Source organism: Antedon bifida, chromosome 7 (genome assembly GCF_963402885.1).
Source record: "Antedon bifida chromosome 7, ecAntBifi1.1, whole genome shotgun sequence".
In the NCBI taxonomy this organism is placed as follows: domain Eukaryota; kingdom Metazoa; phylum Echinodermata; class Crinoidea; order Comatulida; family Antedonidae; genus Antedon; species Antedon bifida.
The window spans coordinates 7,301,971-7,325,484 of NC_136232.1; the positions used below are offsets into that span (position 1 = coordinate 7,301,971).

At 33.1% G+C, this 23,514-nt stretch overlaps 2 protein-coding genes across 3 annotated transcripts in view; both read left to right on the forward strand.

Annotated features, from left to right (window-relative positions):
- LOC144847617 (mitogen-activated protein kinase kinase kinase 4-like) overlaps window positions 1–2,180 on the forward strand; it is a 42,194-nt gene extending 40,014 nt beyond the window's left edge. Inside the window, exons 24-25 of one of the 2 annotated variants that reach the window (XM_078704064.1) lie at window positions 1,496–1,630; window positions 2,066–2,180. In XM_078704064.1, the coding sequence (XP_078560190.1) occupies window positions 1,496–1,630; window positions 2,066–2,074 (144 nt within the window). In that variant the 3' untranslated portion in view covers window positions 2,075–2,180. Of the gene's footprint in view, window positions 1–1,450; window positions 1,631–2,065 lie in introns of both variants that reach the window. The other variant, XM_078704065.1, reaches the window with a different exon arrangement.
- A 7,376-nt stretch (window positions 2,181–9,556) lies between these two features.
- The window catches only part of LOC144847623 (uncharacterized), a 61,884-nt gene continuing 47,926 nt past the window's right edge, over window positions 9,557–23,514 (forward strand). The window contains exons 1-6 of the mRNA XM_078704077.1: window positions 9,557–9,977; window positions 17,090–17,266; window positions 19,178–19,340; window positions 19,610–19,707; window positions 21,583–21,825; window positions 22,930–23,099. Of these exons, the coding sequence (XP_078560203.1) occupies window positions 9,581–9,977; window positions 17,090–17,266; window positions 19,178–19,340; window positions 19,610–19,707; window positions 21,583–21,825; window positions 22,930–23,099 (1,248 nt within the window). The 5' untranslated portion in view covers window positions 9,557–9,580. The remainder of the gene's footprint in view (window positions 9,978–17,089; window positions 17,267–19,177; window positions 19,341–19,609; window positions 19,708–21,582; window positions 21,826–22,929; window positions 23,100–23,514) is intronic.

Here is a 23,514-nt window from a genome sequence, read left to right on the forward strand (position 1 = left end):
TTTGGACCATTTTCATAATATTGAGTACTTATTTATTTTAAGACCCTATAAAATGTGGACCTTTTGCAATTTGGGGGGGGGGGGAGGGTGCGTACACACCCATCGCATCCCCCCTGCGTACGGCCCTGGTATGCCGGTACAGTAAATGATTGGCATATAGGTAGCATATCATGTGATATGCTTGCAGTAAATGAAAATTGTTTTTTTTAAGTCTGTTGCTTGCTAACCTTCTATTCTTGCTGTGTACTTTGATCACTAACAAATAAGACCAGGAGACAATTTAATAGAAAGTATGTTAACCTGTTTTAAGTAGAACTACATATGAAGATAAAAAATGTTTTTTGTAAGCTGAGGTGTCTGACTTAAACACATTAGCAAGAAACCAAATTGGAAAAAAGGTAAGAGAATAATTAGTTTTTCCGATGTGATCTTACTATTTTATTTGTATCATTTTTTAGATGTACTATATTATATTTATTTAGTGTAGAAATTTAATCATGTTAAATATTAATCATAATTTAATAATTTTATGACTGGACTTCCACCATGTGACGTATGTGTGTTTTGTTTTGAACTTTTAAATCGCCTAGAAATTCATTTGTGACTGTTTTAAAATTGTTAGTAATGTTCTATCAATGTCTATATTTTATTAATAACAGATGCAAATATATTTCTTTCGTCCGATGGTCACCTTAAGTTGGGTGACTTTGGTAGCGCAAATAAGTTGAGCACACGTCATACACTACCTCCACTGAACTCCAGCATACATGGCACCAGAAGTAAGTGTTTATCAGCTATCAGTTTATCATGTATACACATCGCTTGTCGAGCCTATGTTAAGGCTTTGTTCACACTGAGCGCATATTTAGTCAGATTGCTGGAGAATACTCTGGGCTAAGTTAGTGTGAACGGAATCCAGGCTCAATGTGTATATAGCTTTTAGATTAAAGAGAGCATGGATTATGTACAGATTAACCCAGTGATTTTTAAGCAAAAAGCATGTTAACCATCAAAAATACCACTCAGTAAAATTCTCAATCCCACTATGCTGCATGCAGAGGCCATTTAGACTCTCATCTATGTTTGCTTAACACATACTCTACCCTCCCCTCAAAAAGTATCACCACACCACAATGATATGATGATAATTATTGATTATTTTATTCAATCAGGTGATCAAAAAGAGTCAGAAGAAAGAGGGCTATGGTTGTGCTGCTTCAGACATCTTGTGTAGGTAAGGTAAGACAATTGTTTTCTATCAATTGCATGTAGGCCTAAATTTAGTGTTTTCTATTTTTTTTTTATTCTCTGTCTCATAAGTATGAATAATAGTTATTTATCCCACTAGGATTGGAAATATTTACTGTAGTATGTTTAATTATATTATTTTAAAATAACTTGTTTGATCAGTTTTAATCTCATTGTGTATTTTTTATCTACAATTTTCCAGCGCCCTTGGCATGAGTACAAACATGAATACAACATTGTGTACAAGGTAGGAGACGGCGCTATACCAAAGATTCCTGACACAGCTAGTGATGAGGCTAAAGATTTCCTATCTCACTGCCTTCAGCATAACCCTGAGGACAGGTGGACTGCTAACAAGCTTTTAGAACATCCATTCATCAAGGTAACCAAGCAGTAATATTTATTGAGACATTTTATATTTGCATTAAGTGACACTATTATTGTTGTTACAATGCAATAAGGTTTATCGCAAATAACGTGAGCGACGCATGATTGGAAGGGTTGGAGAGCAAACCTCACAACGCGTACGTACATGAGTTGTTTGTATGTAAGCGTTGTGACATTTGCTCTTCCCATTATGCACTGTGAAATGGTGTTCATCGAGAAATCAAGCTATTTGCGATAAACTTTATAGACATGCACATGCTTGATACATGCTATATCATAATAGAGATTTTTTCATAAATTCATATACTAAAACCTCAGTTTTTAAAAACAAGAAACTCTACTGAAACCAGAAATTGTTAACCATTATCTCACATCTTGAGGGCAATCATAATGTATATGAAGAAATAATGATGACCTTTATATCTTATAGGTGAGCTAGAGTAATCAAGTAAGCCACAACAAAGCTCACTTGTGAATATTATAGTAGCACTGCAGAAGAGGCTGGAGCAAATGTTGACTTTATACCTGGCTGTAAAGTACTTACAATGTAGAGCTATTGATTTGTACTGGACCTTCAATGCACATAGAAGTGAAATATTGGTAACATAGGAGTGTATTGGACCTCTTGCTTCAATGCACTACTAAGTGGAATATTGATAACATTAGATACCAGAAATCACTATATAAGAATGATTGGTCAATGGTTCTGTTCCTAATTAGTATATAATATAGTACAGTCAACTTTCCCAATACCAGACAACTTTGGGCTGGCCAAATATGTCTGGTTTTCCTGAAATTCCGGTATTCGGAATTTGTTTTTAATTGTAAAAAAAGAATTTGATATAGTGAAAGTTTCTGGTTTTCAGAGAGTCCGGTATTGGGAGAATTGACTGTATACAAATAATGAATGTTCATGAGTTGGATGGTGAGAATATTTTACAAGTTGAAAAATTGACTGCTCTATTTTTAATAAAGCTGAACGTGCATTTGATTAGAGTCGTTCATTATCACCATTAGATATCACTTTTCCATGAGATAGGGCTAATTCCAAATGACACGTGATGCGTAATTAACCAATATAATTGTATGAATACACTCAGATTTTTGGACCATATTTAATGAGGGTGATCCATTCAGCAATTGCTGATCATTAAGGACCCTCAAAGGTTCACAAGACAAACATATACACAAGATGCTCTACATAAACAAAGCCTTATTACAAGTCTTTGGGAAAAAATCCTGACATGTGACGGGACTTGAACCCAGGACCCTTGGAGTGGTAGCCAAGCATAACAAATTAACACATCAACATACTGTACAGTGAGCCATCAGCACAGTGGTCAGTATACTGTATAGTGTAATAGATGGCATTCTCCGATCAGCATTATGGTAGGCTATCTGATGTTGCCATATAGTGTGTGTGGTCAGTATAAACATGGTCAGTAAACAAGGCGCACATGATCAGCAACACAAACTATTTGAATTATCTTTTCTTCTGCTTTAAACCTTTTCTTTATTGCATTTATGTTTTTCCTTTCACATTGTGCTTAGAAAATGCCAAGTGTTATGTCCAGTGGCGTAACGGCTATGAGCGGTCACTGGATAAACCCAGTTGCCCCGGAGCTATGGGGTTTAGCCAGTGAGCGCTCATAGCCGTGTATGGGATAATTTATTATAATTTGAGACCAAAATCAAGTAGAATAACTTTAAATGTCTTTAGACTTTTGTAGGTCAAATAGTCACATTGTGAGCTTTGCACAACCCTGCATCTTTTAAGATAATTTTATGCAAATTATCATGTTGTAACTACAAACATATTTAAAAATGCAGTGCCTTATTTACCCCTGAACATTCCTACTTTTACAATTGCAAAAATATTGTTTTCGCTGTAACTTTTACATATCAATATTAGAATTATTATTGTGGAATTCTGTCTAATGGAAGTTAATTCATTTGGATTGTTGTATACTGTATTATGTGTAACTGTAATAGATACAATGTATGGTAGCTTTTCATATTGAATTCAAATATTTAACTGGATTTTAAAAAAAAGCCTGTAATAAAAAGTGGCCTTCAGAAAAACACTGATATGTGGCAAAAGCTATGATTTGAACCAAGCACTGTGGGCTTTGGAAGCATGCTAAGCACCAAGCTTAGACTGCCATTAAATGTGGTTGTGTTTTTAAATTGGTGTTAATTTTTATAGCAAATGTATGAATTACATGTAGATTGAACATTATTATGAAATATTACTTGACGGTTCTTTAAAAAAAAAATGTAATAATTTTCTATGATTTAGGGATTGTAAATTTCATTATGATACTATTTACGCATGTTATTATATTAAAAAGTTCAGTTAATTTTTTGATATAAATTTGCAAAACTGTCTACTTAAACTACATATCAATTTGCCATAAAATTGCGGGCCAGTTTTAAAAAGTTTAAAATGTTACTCAGTATAACTTGTAATTTTAGTATTAGAAACATTCTTACTTTTTTTAAATCAGGTCAATGGTTATTTTTTTAAAGCATAACAGGCATCGCAATGCAGGTCTCCAGGGATATATGAATTTTAAATGCAAATTCTAACCTGCACCCATCACAATAATTCTCTTTTTCATGTGGAAATACTGTGTATAGTGCGATGAATTTCTAGGATTCAGTTTCCAGTAACGAATTAATCATTTGATCTGCTTCATTATTCTTCTGGTTGACGTAAATTTAAAACGCCTGCTGGTCAGGCTCGTCTGTCTTAAAATTGTATTGTATATATAATTATGGTTAATAAAACTAAAGAATTAGTAGGAATATGGTCTGTATTTATTATTTACAAAAGTACTCGTACATCCTATTCCAGATACATATGACCCACCAAAAATATTTTTTTTTCAAATGTAATGTTTTCGGGTTCGAATTTGAATTTGTTGTATTTGTTAAATCTGCTGGGTGGAGGGAGTGGTATAAATGCGCCGCCGCTGCATGCCCCTCCCATTTATGCCGGTTTTGACCAATCAAAAATCTTTATCGTACTTTTTTATTGCATGTGTTTTTTTTACGAGAAACAATTTAGTACTCTTTTTCAATCTAAAAACTACGTACTACGGTGGATGGGCGGCAGGCCCGGCGGCAGGAAATGGTTTCGCATTCGAGACTTATAAAAGTGAGTATTGTAAAATATTTGCCAATTTATTAATGTTGGTTGAAATTAGTATAAAGAATTGTTATGGCAACTAGGCTAGGCCTAGGCCCTGGCTGTCACAGCTGAGTGAGAGGTAACCTAGCCTAGCCTAGGCCCTACCCTAACTAATAAGAGGCGAATCCCGGCCCCTCCTTCCTAGGCCTAGCTAGGCTAGTTCTACAGTAGCTAGAACCCCAGACCAGGGTACCTAGTATTAGAGGTGTTTTTTTTTTTTAAATCCTAGAGGTCGGATGGTCGTCAAGTCGCCATTCCTTTTTAAAGTGGAGCTCCACCCAGAAAATTGCTATTTTTCATACATTTCAACTATTACTGAAAAAGTGTTAATGTATTAAAAAACACTATTTTCTTACCGATTTTTTAGAAATTAGTTTTTGGAAAATATTGCCATATATTCCCTGTTATAATATAAGCTGAGAAAGTCTGAGTGAAGCTCCACTTTAAAGCCCCCTTCCCTACGTTTTTTAGATCTAATTTAAGATCACAAACTATATTTAATGTAAAAATAATACTATATGGTCCTATTGCGATAACTTTTTTCGTCTTTAAACGGTTAAAAATGTGAAAAATAAGTCGATTCTAATAATTATAGCGGCCCGCTATAAATCCCAAAATGCATTGCGCGCGGATTGATATTTTTGTTTTTCACCTGTAATTCGCCCACTTTTCGATCGATCGTGAGGCCAAAACAAATGGAAGACTCCTAACTTTTCAGCGAAAATACCGGGTTTTCCCTCAATTTGTATCAACGGAGTCTGGCAAAAATAGAAAGACAATTAATGCAGCAACTATACAACGTCAGGCTAGGTATATAGCTAGCGTACGATGTTCGTACGTTACCGATGTTTACCAGCTAGGCCTACAAAACTAAGCCTAGCTAGGCTAGGCCTAAGACCGTCCACGAGAGGTCGATCGCCGCGAGCTACTTAGGTAGTGCATTGTTTCTCACTTTTTATCATAATTTACCATAAAACGTACATTTAAGACAAGGAATGACATGGTTTAATGTTTTTAAAGTGATATATATGTATTATTTTCCAAAAAACGTCCAAAATTGCAGGGAAGGTGTCTTTAAACAACAACAAGCCGAAGCTTTTCAAAAAAGAAGCCAACACAGTAAACTATAACACCCAGTAATTCTCACACAGTCATCCATAATTTTTGCTAACTCCCACCCAACATTACAAACTCTCCATGACCGTGTCTAATTAAATTAGGCTAGACCTATATATATAACATTTGTATGCCTACATACTCTTTTTTAATCTTTCTATCCTAGGCCTAGTCTAGGCCCTACATGTTTTTATATTTTATATTAAAAACTTCCTGTTATTTAGATTTATAATAAATACCCAAGTATGTTATTGATATAAAGTAAATTGTTATGGCATGTACATACGCCAACAATTATTAGAAATAAAGAAAAGAAACAAAAAAACGACCCTATGATTTTAATTCATCAACTGAAATTTAACAAAAATTGGGTAAATGTTCATTTTCACCATCAATCTAGGTGGGTATTTTTAATCTATTTCCTTATGTATGACCTTGTGAATATAATTTTTGTCTGTGTGAAGTGAACAGGTATAAATTTCAACAATGGCATTCCTTTTATAAGGTAATTGGCATAACAATAAACCAAATTATATTGAGGAAGATATACAGTAGTAGTAGGCCTATGATTGGCTATAGCATATCATGTGGTGACGCTTACAGTATTTGTACAAAGACACTGAAATTCAGTTGGATTTCTGTTTGTTTATTATAATATTATTCTTGACTTTGAACCCGGAATATGTTATCAGCATTTTAATTATATTACACATAAAGTAAAGGTAAGTCCTGTATTCATTTCTGAACATAGGGGAATGAGCTGTTAGGAGCTCATTGTACTAAGCCTAGGCATTGTGTGGTAGGGTGGCCAGTTCTCCTTTCCACGCTGCCTTCCTCCCTAATATTTTCCACCAGGTACTCATTTACAGTAGAGTAGACTGGGAGTTGTCAGGAATTGAACCCTGGTCTCTCTGTATGACAGTGAAATGGTTTACAGGCCTTAGTATAAGCAGGGATGGGTCAGTTTATTATCATTGCAGTGTTTTTAAAGTATATTTTGGCTGTAATGACAGTCCATACTGAACAATTGACGATTATTATTATATACTTCTGGTTCATTATTGTTATCTTGGATTTTGTTTGGTTTATATTGAACTTGTTTCACATTAAATTCTAGAGAGACACCGGAGTGCTAGTTAGTAGTAGTTACATCGACTCCAGAGAGACCCTATTCACATTAGTCCTGCAATACCAGAGTTCAATTCAATTATTTATTTCGTCAAGCACTCTGGCTTGAAATTTGTCAAATGAAATCTTTATTTGTTCCATATATAAAATATGTACATGGAAAAATTGTTTTCCTCGACAGAAAATATGGTAAAATAAACAAAACATTCACAATTACATCATACATGGAAACAATTACAATTAAAAACATTCAATAAAAATTGTATTAAAAATAATTTTAATACAATTAAAGAAATAAATTTTCAGCTGAGGATTACCTTCTGACTCAGAACAACACCATAATTTAGTGTCGCTACCTTTTATCCTCGGTGCTTTTCTGAAGTTTGTAGAATGGATTGCACTCAGTTGTTCAACTCTGATGTTTTGAACTCTGGAGTTTGTTTTTTGTTTTTTATTCACACCATACAAAACGTGTTTGTGTAATTTGTTAACTTTTTGTTTGTTAAGTTTTGCTAAGCGATGTGAAAGGTGTATAAATACAATTATATTTTACTTGATTTAAGTTGTACAGAAAATTCATTCTAATCTATAAATTCAGTTTATTTTACAACATGTAGTAAACTTGGTTAACAGGAGTTGAAGTTGCGGGCTGGAGTATAAAAATTACTTCAATTGTACTGGGGAATATTTTAAACTACATTCTGTTGTGGATAATATATTTTCTAGTTTTATATTTCCCCAATGGCTGCCCATAAAATTTGATATTAACTTTGGTCCATTATAATTAACTTACTGTAATAAGTGTTTCTGAAGTCACAAACTTAGTTGAAATTAAAAGTCAAATAAGAACCAAGAAAATTTAACAGTGCATTATTATTATATAACAAATTATTAATTGACATAATGTTATTATTTTAAACATTTTATTACACGTCGACATGGAACAAATTAACTGGTCAGTCATCAGCTGTACTTTTTAAAAGTGATCCAGAAGTTTTTTGTTTTTGTTAAAAAGGACTGATCAAAAGCTTTTTATTTTAAATAAATACAGTGTGTTTTTTTTAACTTTGTGCTTATGCTTTTATTTTATGTCATTAGGCAATGTGGTCAATGATTACCAATAGTAAATGAAACACTATCCTATCAGATAGGTGGTAATCCCCCTGATACAGGTACTATTTTGTGAACCAGTACGTCGGGGTAACCCCCTACTCTTCTCGAATAATGGACTGGTTCTTTAAAGTGCGCACAGGTTATAAATGTGTACACTGGACCTACGGTTTATAGTCCTTATCCGAGGAGACTTGTTCCACCACCAGAACTAGGAGCGAGTCGGCCTTGAACCCTTGCTGATGTTGTTGGCTCTTTAGGTACGGTAAATGGCTCCCCTGCCTTAACCGCTTGGCCATTTGTCTCAAAGGATTGAAATCTGTTACAGGTACCTTTAGAGCGTATACTGTACTGTATCTCTTACAACACTCATGATTGTTCCAGTGGTTATCAGCACTCACTGGCTAAACCCAGGGGCCCCGGAGTTTATGGGGCCCCAGGGGAAAAAACACGTATCGATGCCTCAAGTGTTGGAGGCACACTTAGAGTTCCTAAACCAGGGACCTCAGGCCTCTGCCTTTCGCCACTAGATTGTTCTGAATTAGGTTATAGCAAAATGTATAAAATGTGAATAAGATTTAATTTATTTGTATTTGTCTACAGTACTTTCATTTTTAAAATCAATTTAATGCAATTATCAATCATTCAATGAATAAACATAATAATGTGATGAATGCGTTTATTTCTAAAGTACTGTAGAAAGTTTGTTATTACATTCAATTGATGCATGGTTTATAACTGTATCATGTTTGTTTTAAATGCATGTAAAAATTTGTAATCTAAAATTATACTGTGTATACTACTTTAACATACTGTCCTAGACTAAAAAATCTGATAGGGAATGATATTTCCAAATAGTGCTAACCAAAATTGTTATTTGTTATATTTTTTCAGAAGTAAAGTAAAGACGATAGAAACTAAGTTTTGTTTGACAAGATGGCTACATCAGGTACAGTAGATCCTTATTAAAAGTGCTAGTCGATTTTCAAATCCTGAATTTTAAAATCATATCCATTCTCACAGATTAGAATAACGTTGGTACTACTTTACCTCATTCAGACAACAAAAGATGGTGTCTTTTCCTATTACAGTATAATTATAATGTGGTACTATTTGCTCTTAATTTGCATAAATGTACTCCTCATGCGTAGCAACTAGATAGCTACAGTATGGTACAGTAGTAATAAGAATAAAGATTCTGATAAATTGACAAACATTATTTTGAAAGGTGTTCCTTATGTGTTTTCTTCCTTTTTCCTAGAAATATCTCGCGAATCTTTTAACCAGGCTTTATCATGTTTTTCAAGTTGGTATGATGAACGTTCACTCATCAGGCAACTAAAAGTTTTGTATTGTGGTCTCATTCATGAAGTTGACTTAGATAAAGCCTCTACAACAATGGACTTGTTGCTTCAGTTAATTGATTCTGGAGATCTGAGTTCAACAGATCTCACCATTCTGTATAATACCATAAAGGCCACTAAACAGTTTGCTCTTGTAGACAAACTTAGAAACTTCATTCCATCTTTTCCTGATGTTAGACCCATCATTATTACAAGATTCAACCACCATACAAAAAATATTCAGAATTTGGGAAATTCACTGACACAAGAGGATGTGAAAAAAATTGATAATATGTACAATGATCCACCCAACAACTATCAAAATGCATGGAGTCTTATCATGGATTTACAGTACAGACAAATTATTTGTGAAGAAGAGGAAAAAATGGATGAATTTATTAAGGCCTTAAAAGGTCTTGGACTACATAGAGCTGTGAGAAGTCTTATAAAAGGTAAGTCAATGTTGCTTGCTTGGAGAGAAATTTCCATACATTTTATCTATCAAACCCAATGAGATGCAGTTTAGTTACAGTAAATGTTTTTTGGAAATATTATAATGTTTACAGGATCATGCAAAAACTTATTTACATTTTTTATGTTACCGATGGACATTTTAGCATGTAGTTATTAACCGATTAAAATGTCAGTTTTGGAAAAATAAGTCATTTATCTGTAAGTTATTTAACTTATATTAATTGAAAATTCTTATGAAATGTCCGTCTGTAATGCTAAGATTTTATATGGTAGATTCCTCAAATAGAGTGGCGTTGTGGCTTGGTGGTTATGTTGCTTGGCCAATCCAAGGGTACTACTGTACAATTGTTAGCTGGTCACCGTCGAGTACAGACGTATCAAGTATATCGCTCTCTAGGCCTCCTTTGTTCATTTGTTCGAACACGCTCACAGGCACATAGTTAAAGGGCCCGCCGAAGTTTGTGACACTTTAGCTGTTGGATCCTGAAGATTACTTGCAATACTTGTATTAGTACACTGTAGTATATTATTTTACTGGAGCCCTTTAGCAATTTACTGTTGGCATACGGATTTTATTTGCGTTTCAACTACGCCGGAACAACTAGTACAACACCTGGCAGCCACACCTTAATACCATACAGGTGCACACAAACAACAGAGAATGCGGAAGTAACAACATGCTGAGTGAGTACTGTTTTTCATAAATACGCTAGGCCTTTTATAAGGCTATAATTACTCAGATAGGAGCCCTCGGATATACACGCTGATCTTAAAAGAAGTGAACTGAAAACAAACTTAAAATGATTGATATTGTAAGCTATCGTATAAGAATAGGGATGTACCACAAAGGGAAACGAACGATGACAAAGCATAATTGTAACGGGAAATCATATGGCAAGTTACCGATAGGTTTTAGCTGTTGTCACGAAACCTTGCCAATTTATTCGTACAGAAAAATAGTTACAAATTACTTCAAGAGCTTCTATCGTTATTTTAATTTTTTTTTCCTTTTCTTTTAAACATTTATACCTCAGGCTCAAACGAGCATTCATATGAAGTTTCACATTAAACCATTCAATAATATATAATAAATAAATACCCGTTAACAATAACCAAATAAATAAATATCTTACAAGTTCCCTTTACTACCCCAATTATCTCTAGAGATGGCCTTTACCCCTTTCCCAATACTCAAAACCCAGTTAAATACAATAAACTAATAAATGAATACAACAATAAATAAATATTTACTTCTATCCAAAAAAACCCTCTACCCTAAGTCCCCTATACGTATACTTGCATCATCGTTACACTTTACAATATTATTCAATTAATTTCATCATATAAATCTCGAATTACCCTCTTAAATTACTATCCCCATTCCCTACAGTATGATCTAATTAATACAACACTTTCTCTATCTTGTCTTATATACTTCGATTATAAATCATTCATCGCCTAATATCTTTCAGTCACTAATTTTATTAATTTCTCTTATTTATTTTCGTTTCTTTTTCACATAATTATATAATACTCGTTAATTAATTTCACAAATCAGTATCCATTAATATTTATAATAACAATACTTGATAACGTTGATCAGAATGCCATGTAAGTTCGAATCAGGTGACTATTTCACACACAAGCGTTGTACATAATAGAGTTCAACATATTATTTCTGCAACCGTCCTTCTTTTCTATAACAGTCTCCAATTTACTGATACTAGTAGGTAGCAAGCGTTGTACATAATAGAATTCAACATATTATTTCTGCAACCGTCCTTCTTTTCTATAACAGTCTCCAAGTTACTGATACTCGTAGGTAAGTGTTTCCTCTCCGTCTTCATTCAATTCCAATATCGTTACTGTTCTGTATTTACAAGTGTTCTGACTTCCCGAGTCTTTTGGTTATGCATTCAGTTAGTCAATCCGTTCTTCAATCCTATAGGCTACCACTCAATTATCAGACGTAAAAGAAACGTTAGTCAAGTGAAGGAGTTATTAATTCCAAGACTACAATATCGCTGAAGTGTGCATCAAATATCTCTTACTTTTGGTTTTCTTTATTTTCTCCGCTTAGCTTCTTATCCATACAACACTAGTAGTTTGCCACACCCAATCAAGAAATGCAAAACTCAGCTTACTCCCAACTCCTTGTTTCAACCTCGCGCCGTTCCCGCACACACTTTATATACCAACCCATCATCCAATAAGAGGCCGCTACGCATGAATGACCCCCCTCATACGGTACAATGGAACAAAAATTAAATCACTTGTGACAGCTGTGCGCTAAGGGTAGCCATCTTTTGTGCAATAACATTACTTATCTTAGCAGGAGACGTAGAGTCTAACCCAGGGCCTAGGCCTACCGGTGGTACTCAAACTCGGCAGTCAACTTTAGACGAGATAGCCAGAGAGCCTACATTAAAAGACATTCTTAAACAAATGCACGATATGAACGAAGAAATACAACAAAGTATAGCTAAAAATACAATTGAAGTCTCAAACAAAGTTGACAATTTGAACAGGAAAATAGACTCTTTAAATCAACGATTGAAAGATATTGAAGAAGAAAATAAACAAATCAGAGCCGACAACATATATTTACAAAAGCAAATGGACATCATTGAAGCACAAAGTAGACGTAACAACTTAGTTTTCTACGGCTTTACAGAGGAGGAAAAGGAAACGTGGGAAATAAGCGAACAGAAGGTAAGAAACTTTATAACAGACAAGCTTGGACTTAATGCAGAAAGCATCGCAATAGAAAGGGCCCATAGAATCAATACGAAAACAAACCCCAGACCCATTATAGCAAAATTTGCAAATTACAAGGAAAAAGAGAATATTTTAAAAGAGAGTAGATTATTACAACAAAAACGGAGAAAAAAACAAAATTACAGAAAAGATGAGCATAGAAGTGTCAGTGAGGATTTTACCAGAAGAGTGAGAACAATCAGAAATAAACTACAACCAAAAATAAAAGAAGCTATAGAAAACAAGAAAAGATTTCGTTTAAGATATGATAAACTGATCATCGAAGGAGAGGCTTTTACCTACAATATTGAAAAGGAGGAATTGGTTAAACTATAGGGGTACGGCCAAGGCCCTAGCGATAGGAGAACAAATAAACGCACTTCATTACAGATCGTAACTTGGAATGTGAACGGTTTACAGAATAAAATAAACGACTCTGATTTTGTGAACTATATTAAAAAATATGATATTGTATGTTTAGTAGAAACATGGACGGGGCCTGTAGAAAATTGTTATTATAGAAGGATATGACTGTATTAGTAAGTTGCCCATAAGACATAAAGCAGGGGGTAGAAAGAGTGGCGGTATTATTATTTATTATAAAACAAATTTAGACATTAAAGAACTTCCCAGTACATCACATTATATATGTTGGTTATCTATCAAGCATAATTCTGAAAATATCGCCTTAGCAGTGGTTTATAGACCACCAGTTAATTCAACACATGCTATAAATTATCAAGATTTTTTTGGAACTATTTCTAATGACCTAACAAATTACAAAAAAAAGTTTGGAAATAATATATATGTGATGGGAGATTTTAATGGAAGAACAGGTACAATGAATGATTTTATTACAGAAGATGAATGTCCACTCAATTGGGATAATGATATATATAAAGAAGATAATGAAATAGATAGTAATATAGGTGTTAGAAGTAATGAAGATCAAATATTCAATGAATATGGAACTAATTTATTAAGTCATTGTAAAGAAACGGGGATGAGAATAGTAAATGGTAGGATAAATAGGGAATTTAGTAGGTGCTTTACTTTTTTAGGAAATTTTGGCAAAAGTGTTGTTGATTACATTATTACTTTTCCAGTTAATTTTGATAAAATAATAAGACCAAAAGTGGATATTAGGATAGAATCCGACCATATGCCTTTACATTTTGAAATTTTATTAGAGACTGAACAAAACAAAAAAGAAATTACGAACGATTTAAAAAAAGGAATCTGGAAAACACATGAAACATTTCAATGGTCCGAAACAAAGGTGAATAAAGCCAAGGACAAATGGAATGATGAACAAATTTTCAAATTTCTTGATGATATTAATGAAAATATTGAAAAAAAGAATATTGATGAAGCCCTAATTAACCTTTATAGAACTTTAGAATATGTTTACATAAATTCAAAAAAACAAACACAAATACAAAAAAAATACACAAAATTGCCCAAGAATACATGGTTTGATCGTCAATGCATAAAAAAGAAAATTATTATTCGTAGCATTCTTAACAAATATAGAAAATACAAAACTAACACCCTATTAAATGAATATCTGTTAAAGAAAAGGAGTTATAAAAAATTAATAAAATTTAAAAAAAATAAACATAAAAATTCATCACAAAAAAAATTAATCCGGTTAATAAAGGAACATAACAGTACAAAATTTTGGAAAAACCTAAAAACCAAACGACAACAAAACGTGACAAACATTACACTTAAAAAATGGCATGATTACTTCAAAACAATGTTCCAAAATCAAACAAATAATATACAAGAAATCAATATAGAAGACGATAACGATAACAATTGCGAACATAACGATTGTTACAATGAAGAAATCAGCCGGGAAGAGGTAATTTATGCAATTAAAGCACAGAAAAGGGGTAAAGCTCCAGGTATAGATGGATTCCCAATTGAATTTTTTACTTGTATGCCAAATGCTGCTATTAGCGCAATTACGAAAATTTTTAATAGTATTTTTACCTCTGGACATTTTCCCCAACAATGGGCAACAAGCATTATTATTCCTATATTTAAAAAGGGTAAAAGAGATCAACCAGCAAATTATAGAGGCGTATCCTTAATATCCACTTTAGGCAAGGTGTTTTTATACATTATAAGCAATAGATTAAGCAAATGGACAGAAGAAAATGAAATATTACATCAAGAACAGGGAGGGTTTAGAAAAGATTGTCGTACTATTGATAACATATTTATTTTAGACACAATTGTTAACAAATATCTCTCAAAAAAACGAGGAACTGTGTACATGGCGTTTATAGATTTAAAACGCGCTTTCGATTCTATTAGACACGATTTCCTTATAAGTAAACTAAGAAAATCTGGTATAAAAGGTAAAATAATCAAAGTTATAAAAACAATGTATAGTAAACTAAAAGGGCATGTAAAGGTTGGCAACAAAATTGGAGAATCCTTTAAATGTGAAGTAGGAATACAACAAGGGTCACCTTTATCTTCATTATTATTTAATATTTTTATTAATGATATAACTGAGTTATTACATACTGCTGAAAATCGAAACAAAATAAAAATTGATAACATAAATATTAATCACCTACTGTATGCAGATGATCTAGTTTTAATCAGTGATACAGTGTACTCATTACAAGATCTTTTAAATAAATTAGCATATTATTGTAATAGGTGGGGATTGGTAGTTAACATTGACAAAAGTAAAGAAATTGAAATAGTAAAATCTCTTAAATATCTTGGAGTCACTTTCGATTGTTCAGGAAATTGGGAAAAGGCCAGAGAACAAAATAATACACAGGCTAATAAAGCACTTTTCTCACTCAAAAATATAGTATATCAGAAATATGGACATCTACCAGTGAATATTTGGAACTACTTATTTGATGTTAAAATAAACCCAATTATACTGTATGGTAGTGAAATATGGGGAAAACTAAACAACAAAAAAATTGATGATATTCAAAATAATTTCTGTAGATATGTTTTAGGGGTCGGGAAATCAGCCACAAATGTTTCAATTAGAGGAGAATGTGGACGATTCTCTTTATCAATCGAAAGTGTACTCAATGTTATTCGTTATTGGGTAAGACTAGTAAATATGAACGAGGACAAATATGCGAAGAAATGTTATAAATCTCAACTTCATAAAGCGCAAAATAATAGTAATTGTTGGGTAAGCGATGTAAAGCATATGTTATGCTCTATTGGTCATGGAAACATATGGTTTTCACAAAATAATGTCCTTGATAAATTTTATATAATTAATAAAATAAAAGAAAGGCTAACCGATATGGAACGCCAATCCTTTCATGAAAGCATAAATAATTCTTCAAAATTAAGATATTATAAAATGTTCAAAAACAATTTCGGAGTAGATGGATACTTACTACAGACCCTTGATACTAGATATAAGCGAGCTTTAAGTCAACTAAGACTGGGCACACTTCAACTAGAGGTAGAAAAGGGAAGATGGAAAAGAATAGAGCGCAGCAATAGGTTATGTAAAATATGTAATATAAATGAAGTTGAAGATGAATATCATTTTGTTACGGTTTGCTCTCGTTACAAGGAAATCAGAAAAAAATTTATACCTTCTTTATTTTTTGAAAATCCAAATACTTTTAAATTCTGCCGTTTAATGTCATCACAGGATCCAGTAATTATTGCTAATCTATCTAAATATATTTATCATGCTTATAAGTTAAGATATATGGTTTGCTTAGAGAACGAAATTAATTAATTCATTTATCTTGTGACCAAATTGCTTTATTTTTCAATGTAATTATTATTTTGTTAATTACTAGGGGCCAGAGGCCTAAAGTAAATAAAGTCAGGCGATAAGCCTGAATGAATGTAGGTTCAAGTCCTGTCATGTCAGGATTTTTTCTAATGACAAATTACAACTTCACTCCTAAAGATGTGTAATAAGACTTTGTTGATGTAGAGCATCTTGTGTATATGTTTGTCTTGTGAACAGGATTGCCACCTTTTTAAGAAGGATAGTGAATGAATTCGCTTATGGTTATCCTTGGCAATTTGCCTAAATATATAAACAAAACAAACAAAATATGAAGCTATATTTTTTCCCCCATTGTTAGTTTTAGTAACCTGAAGTATTAAGTAACATTATTATAACAATTAAATATATGTTATAATAATTTAAAATGTTTGCTTTAATGCTACACTTAAATGGATATCACTCTATACAAGATGTAACAAATGTGTGTATAATTGTTACTGTACTAAATTTGCTCTAGCAAATAGTCTATTGTAAAGAGTGCAAACAATATTGTTTATCTCAACAACCATTTTATTTGTATTAAAGATGTCCAAATATCCGTAAAACTTAAAAGAAGGAAATGGATTGATTTTGGTCAAGGTCAACCATCTTCGAGTGAATCGAGTGATGTATATTCTAAATTAGAGAAACTTGTTCTCTACTACCACCAGAAGCATGGACTTCACTTGAATTACGTTACTGATGAGCAACATCCTAACCTAAGTATGAATCCTCATGATATTTACTTCTTAATATAAAAGAACTAATATTATTATTCGTATCACAATGGTACAGATGTAATGAAAATTGGTAGAGTAGTTTATAGCACATAATTAGTGTAGATTTGATCAAATTAGCTGTTTTATAATACGGAAAAATTAGAAAATTAACTGTATGTATAGATTAAGAAATATGCAAATGAGCAATCACCATTAAAATAAGTCTGAAAAAAGAATAAAATCAGAAGAATGAGCAATCCGTGATGTTTGCATTGCATTTGTAGCACTTTTAACAGGTGCCCTCACCCCGAGCGGATGTATACTTGAGACTAAATTTACATACAGTAGATATTATACAGTACATGTCACATTAAATAGAATTATAATAATATATTTTGCAGTTATATAACATTTCATAGAAAATATTTAATAACAAACTTTAACTTCTAGAAACAAATTATTTTACCACCATGCTAAATTAGTTCACAAAGAAAGGTTTAACAGCAACAAAAAAAATCAACCATGTGTTACCCAGCATTGCCATTGCCGCATACTAATCTATGCCTGGTAAATCAAAGTAGTGTTTTTATGATATAAATTACTATAAAATACATGTTAATAATAGGCGACAATGTTAAAATTATTTAATATTTATTTTTTCTACCAGAAACAAGTTAAACATTGAAATATTATTAAACTATCCTTCTTGAAAACTCGTCAACAAAGCACCCGGTAGTTGACATGAACTGTCTATTCAGTAGTTTTTTACTAAATAAATTGCATAAAACTAACAATTATAATAATATCCGAATAGCATTTAACATGATGTCTGCATTTAGTTGATAAAATTTGTTATCATGAAAACACGACCAGTTGTCCAGGCTTAGATTAGTGAGACCTTCACAAAAAGTTGCATACATCCTGACGTATGCTGCGCCCTACCGAATGGAAAACATTACTGTTACCGCAGCTTGCTCATTATTCTGATATTTATTTACAAATTCTCCATTATCAAAAATATATCTATTCAATTATGATTTTTAAAAAGGTATTGTTTTTAAGGTTTGTTAAATAATACTAGAAATATTTATTTTAATTGGTTAAAAAATTTAAAAGTCTGTAAACTTCTCTTTTTATATTTATATTATGACATTCTGATTTTAAATTTGTTGGCAATGTGTCAATAATACCCCTTTTACACCTCCGAGCTTATAACAAACCTGTGTCGTGTCCGGATAAATTTCCTTTTCACACCTGATTCATAACACGGGAATGACACGGGTTTCGTGTATTTACACTGCAAAATACCAACCCGTGTAAATGTTCTAGATCATTCGAAATATCGCCCTCTCGCGCACGAAGAGAGACCCTAGTAACGGTCTGCTCATTATACCTCCTACAATTTTGTTTTATGGCAATACACACAAAAATTGAGTCTACTCGTGAAGAATAATATCTTGAAATAAAAATGAATAGCCATAAGTATCTTAATTCTATGTAAATTAAATACTATAGTGAGCGAGGATAGTAAACAAACGGGTAAAGATATGTTGAGCGTTTTACACCGCAAACACGGGTTCATCCCGGGTGCGTCCCGGGTTGACTTGACGCTGAATACATTCCGCATCACTTACCCGGGTGGTTCAGCGACCCGGGTAACGTTTTACGTCGTTTACACCGGCCTACATTCCCGCATTTTTGCGTCCCGGGTACGACTCGGGTACGACTCGGGTTATACAATTCCGGATCAACTCCGCATTTTTACTGGTGGTGTAAAAGGGGTATAAGTTTGATGGTTGAATTATATCATGTAATAAAGAGTGCAGCAGTCGACATCAATGAAAGAATGACAGTAAAGATGTAATTCTACTGTATTGCTAAATGTGTGTTAATTGTTTCTATTTATGTTTCAAAGAATCTACTCCAGCAGAAATACTTTCACGAGGACCAGAAGCATTAAAAGCATTTCATGAAGCTCTGACGGAAGGGGAAACTGAAGTTAAGCAAGGAAGAACTATTTTTGTAGGCCTTGAAAGAGTTGGAAAAACTTCTACTATCAATTCTCTGTTACGGAAAAAGTAAGCATCTCTCAAATTATATTTATTTACAAAGACATAAGCTTAAGCTTTTAAAGTATTATAGGACACTGATAATTAAGTGATAGAAAGATGAAATTGGAGGTCTGTTAATTTGTAGCACAAATCCAAGGTGATAAACAGTTCATATGTTGCTGTAATTATTGTATAATTTTTATCGTTTCTCTCCTACTGTACTGTTAATTAAAAAAAATGAAAGCATTGTAGTTTAAATTATAATACTTTCATATAAACATTTTTGTTTTGGATAGTTTTAATGCAAAGCAAGAAATAACTGATGCCATAGCAACAACAAAGCTTGTTTACACTCCAAGTGCTGCTGATGAAACAATATTGGAAGAAAAATGTTGTAAGTGTGCTCCTTTCAAATGCCTGTATGTTCTTCCTATCTTGTCAGTACAATTGGTACTTCTCATAAGTGGATATTTTTTTAGTATGTAATTTTAATATTTTTTTGGTATAATTTACCACCTTTAAAAGCTTGGACACAACACAACAACAAAACAAGCAAAATTTTGGATGGTCAAATGACTTGGTACGGTTACTTCCTAGTGGGAATTAAGCCAAACTAAAAATTAATGTAAATTTGCTTAGAAATTCTCGAAAGAATATTGCTGAACCAACATATTATAATAGTGCCGGTCAAGCCCTAAACCGTCTCGACCGTGCAAAACAAGCAAAAGTTTGGATGGTGAAATGACTTGGTACGATTACTACTTCCTAGTGGGAATTAAACTAAAAATTAATGTAAAATTGCTTTAAAATTCTCTAAAGAATATTGCTGAACCAACATACTGTATTATAATAGTGCAAGCCCTAAACCGTCTCGGCCAAAGTCAAGTCAGCCCCACGTCAAATCGACCCCAAGTCAAGTCATCCCCAAGTCAAGTCGGCCTCAAGTCAGCTCGGCCTCAAGTCAAGACTCGACCAAAAACTAATCAGTCAACTCGGCCTCTAATAAAGTATGGAACGCAAAAAGTGCTAATATATAGTTAATATAAAAATGGCATTAAAATAAAACACAAGGGGGTGGTCGTATTTATTTATCTGAAAAAAATGTAATTTAAAGTAAAAAAAATAGTCAAATTGGCTTTTTGTAGTTGTTTTTTCTATGGAAGTGATTAACTTTATTAAAACAACAAAATAACCTATTCAAAGTCTGATTTAATTAATCTTCATTTTTCATGTTTTTGAGAGACAATATCTTTAATAAAGCGAAAAGTTGGTGAAATTATTCTTATTATTTTTGTTGTTAAAAGTATGGCATATTGTCATTCATTTAAATATTATTCATTAAAAAGTCTTCAGTTATTCCTGTGTAAAAAAGGTGGAGAAAATATTTAATATTATATTACTATTTTATCAATTCGCTTTCTTTGCACTTTTTGTGTTCCATACTTTGTTAGAGCCGAGTTATTACCGATCCGACCGATGCCGATTACTGTAGTTTTTGGCCAAGTTGACGTGAAGTTGAGTTTACTTAAGGCCAACTTGACTTCAGGCCGACTTGCCTTGGGGCAATTTTTAATTTTTTTTGGTATAATTTACCACCTTTAAAAGCTTGGACACAACACAACAACGTAGGCGCAAAACAAGCAAAAATTTGGATGGTCAAATGACTTGGTACGGTTACTTCCTTGTGAGATTAAGCCAAACTAAAAATAATGTAAAGTTTTCGAAAGAATATTGCTGAACCAACGTATTATAAACCGTCTCTCCGGCAACATATTACCTTGACATGGGGCCGACTTGACTGGCCGAGATGGTTTATGTCCGACTTGGATTGAATTCATTATAATAATGAAATATGAATGCATGGAAATGTTACTTACTTTCAAGACCTGATGATGTTAAAATGTACTGAATTAACACTACTATGGAGAAGGTCTTTCAAAGTCCTAGAGGCTACAAAACATTTCGGCTTTTATAAGAGATATTGCCTTTTTTATCGGTTGTAATTATACAATTTGAGATCCTCCTTGGGAATTATATTTTTCTCTCTGGACTTCATAATATTATTATATATATAATAATAATAATTTCTCAAATGTTATAATACACCTAAACAGACAATTTCTGAATACTGTATACTGTATATTACATCATCGGCACACTTTACTATGAAGTTCATCAGTGAGTAATGGATAAAGAATGCTTTTCTTTCTTATGTAACAAAACATACTTCTGTAATAGAACATTAAGACACTATTTTTTTCTTTAATAGTTGAAGCTTCTGACCTTTATGAGAATGCGCTCATTGACAAAATGGTGAAAGTTTTAGAGAGTGAGAGACTGAGAGAAGCATCAAAAGAAGCAGCTTCTGATTCTGACAATTCTGACGTAGGAGAAACATCTAGAAACCCAGTGTTAGAGAGTGAACCGCAGGACGTAGCAGAAAAGTCAAATCAGGAATCCAAGCGGAAAAAAAAGGGAAAACATAAAGATACGTCAAAACGTACAAAACAAGGTAAGCATTTAGCATTCTACAATTCATGTAGACTATATATATTATGCTTAATTCTGTCTCAGATGTTTTGAAAAACGTAGATTTGGTAGCATTAGCAATAGATTTATTTGAAATCAGGTAAAGCCCTGATAGCCGAATGATAGCCGATTTGTTGAGTTAGCTGGCAGGTTTTTAACAGGTTGTGTGCTATCTGTATACCGCAGTGGATGCTTTAGCCCATGTTTTAAGCTGTTTCTTAAAGCCTTCCTTAAAGCCGAAACGGATACCAAAAAGTTTTACAAGATATTTAAACATAAATAATGTATTGATTATACCAATTAAGCCTACTACATTTATTTGAATAAGCACCTTCCCTTCTCCGCCACATATATTTTATTTATACAAATAATATTGTATTATAACACAATTCTATTTGTAGTAGAATTCATTGACTGCTATATCTACAATTTACCAAGCATTTTGATACAATTGTTTACTGTATTTTATCACTTCTTGATTATTATATTACGGTGTTGTATTTGTTCATATCTAGGGGAATTTATTTTATTATAAAATGTTACCATAGGTAAAAGGTCGAAACCTAAGCTAATGCTAACGGCCGTGGTGCCCATTTCCATTTCTTTAGCGTTTGGGCCAGACTCCACTAAGTGTGTATGTTTGTGGGGGGTACGCCACTCCTCCCGCACAAACGAGTCTGATTTACCTTTCCAGTACTTTTTACATACCGGTACCCATTTCTATCACCTGGGTGGGGAGGAACAATGTGGATAAAGAATCTTGCTCAAAGACTCAACACTGCAGTGACCTGGCCGGGGCATGAACCGGCAACCTCTTGAAGTCCAAGTCCAATGCTCTAACCACTGCGCCACAGTGCTCCACAATGTTACCATAATTACAACGAACAATTTAAACTCTCCCTCAAATAAGCACCACCCTCAAATGAATGGCACCACCCTATAACACCCACCCCCCAACCCCATAGGCCAGAACGTCCTTTTAATAGTACTTAAAATACTCCATTGCATTGCATCAGTATGAGTTTCTTGTGGCTGCAATGAGAAGCTTCAATTAGAATTAACAACTAACATGTATTAATTTCATCAGAGAAAATGAAAGAAATTCCTGAACACATCAAAAAAACTTTGGTGGAAGAACTTAAAAAAAGAGGAGGGATTGTGTTTCAAAAGGAAGGTGACTCAAAGGAGACAAGCAAAGAATTTGTTATGAACATCTGGGACTTTGGTGGCCAACCAATCTATCATGTGATGCAGCGGGTAAATTATTGTTTGCTTATAAATTTACCGTGGAGTGTGAGGTAGAGGTTTCCAGTACAATAGTGAATATACAAACACTGAATTAGTTTTAAGAACAAGATAATAAATTTATGAGAAACACAAATTTGCTGGTGTCATAAAATTGGGTTCCATCCTAACATGCATTGCGTACAGATTGATATTTTCGTTTTTCTTCTGTGTGAATCACCCACTTTCAATTGATTGAAGACCAAAACAAATAGAAAATTTTATAACTTTTCAGCGAAAATACTGGGTTTCCTCCAATTTGTATTATTGTTGCAAAAAAACAGAATGGCAGTTAACGCAGAAACTGGACATGCCAGGCTAGGCCTAAAACTAGCGTCCGATGTTCGTACGTTACTGCTGTTTACCAGCTAGGCCTATAAAACTAAAC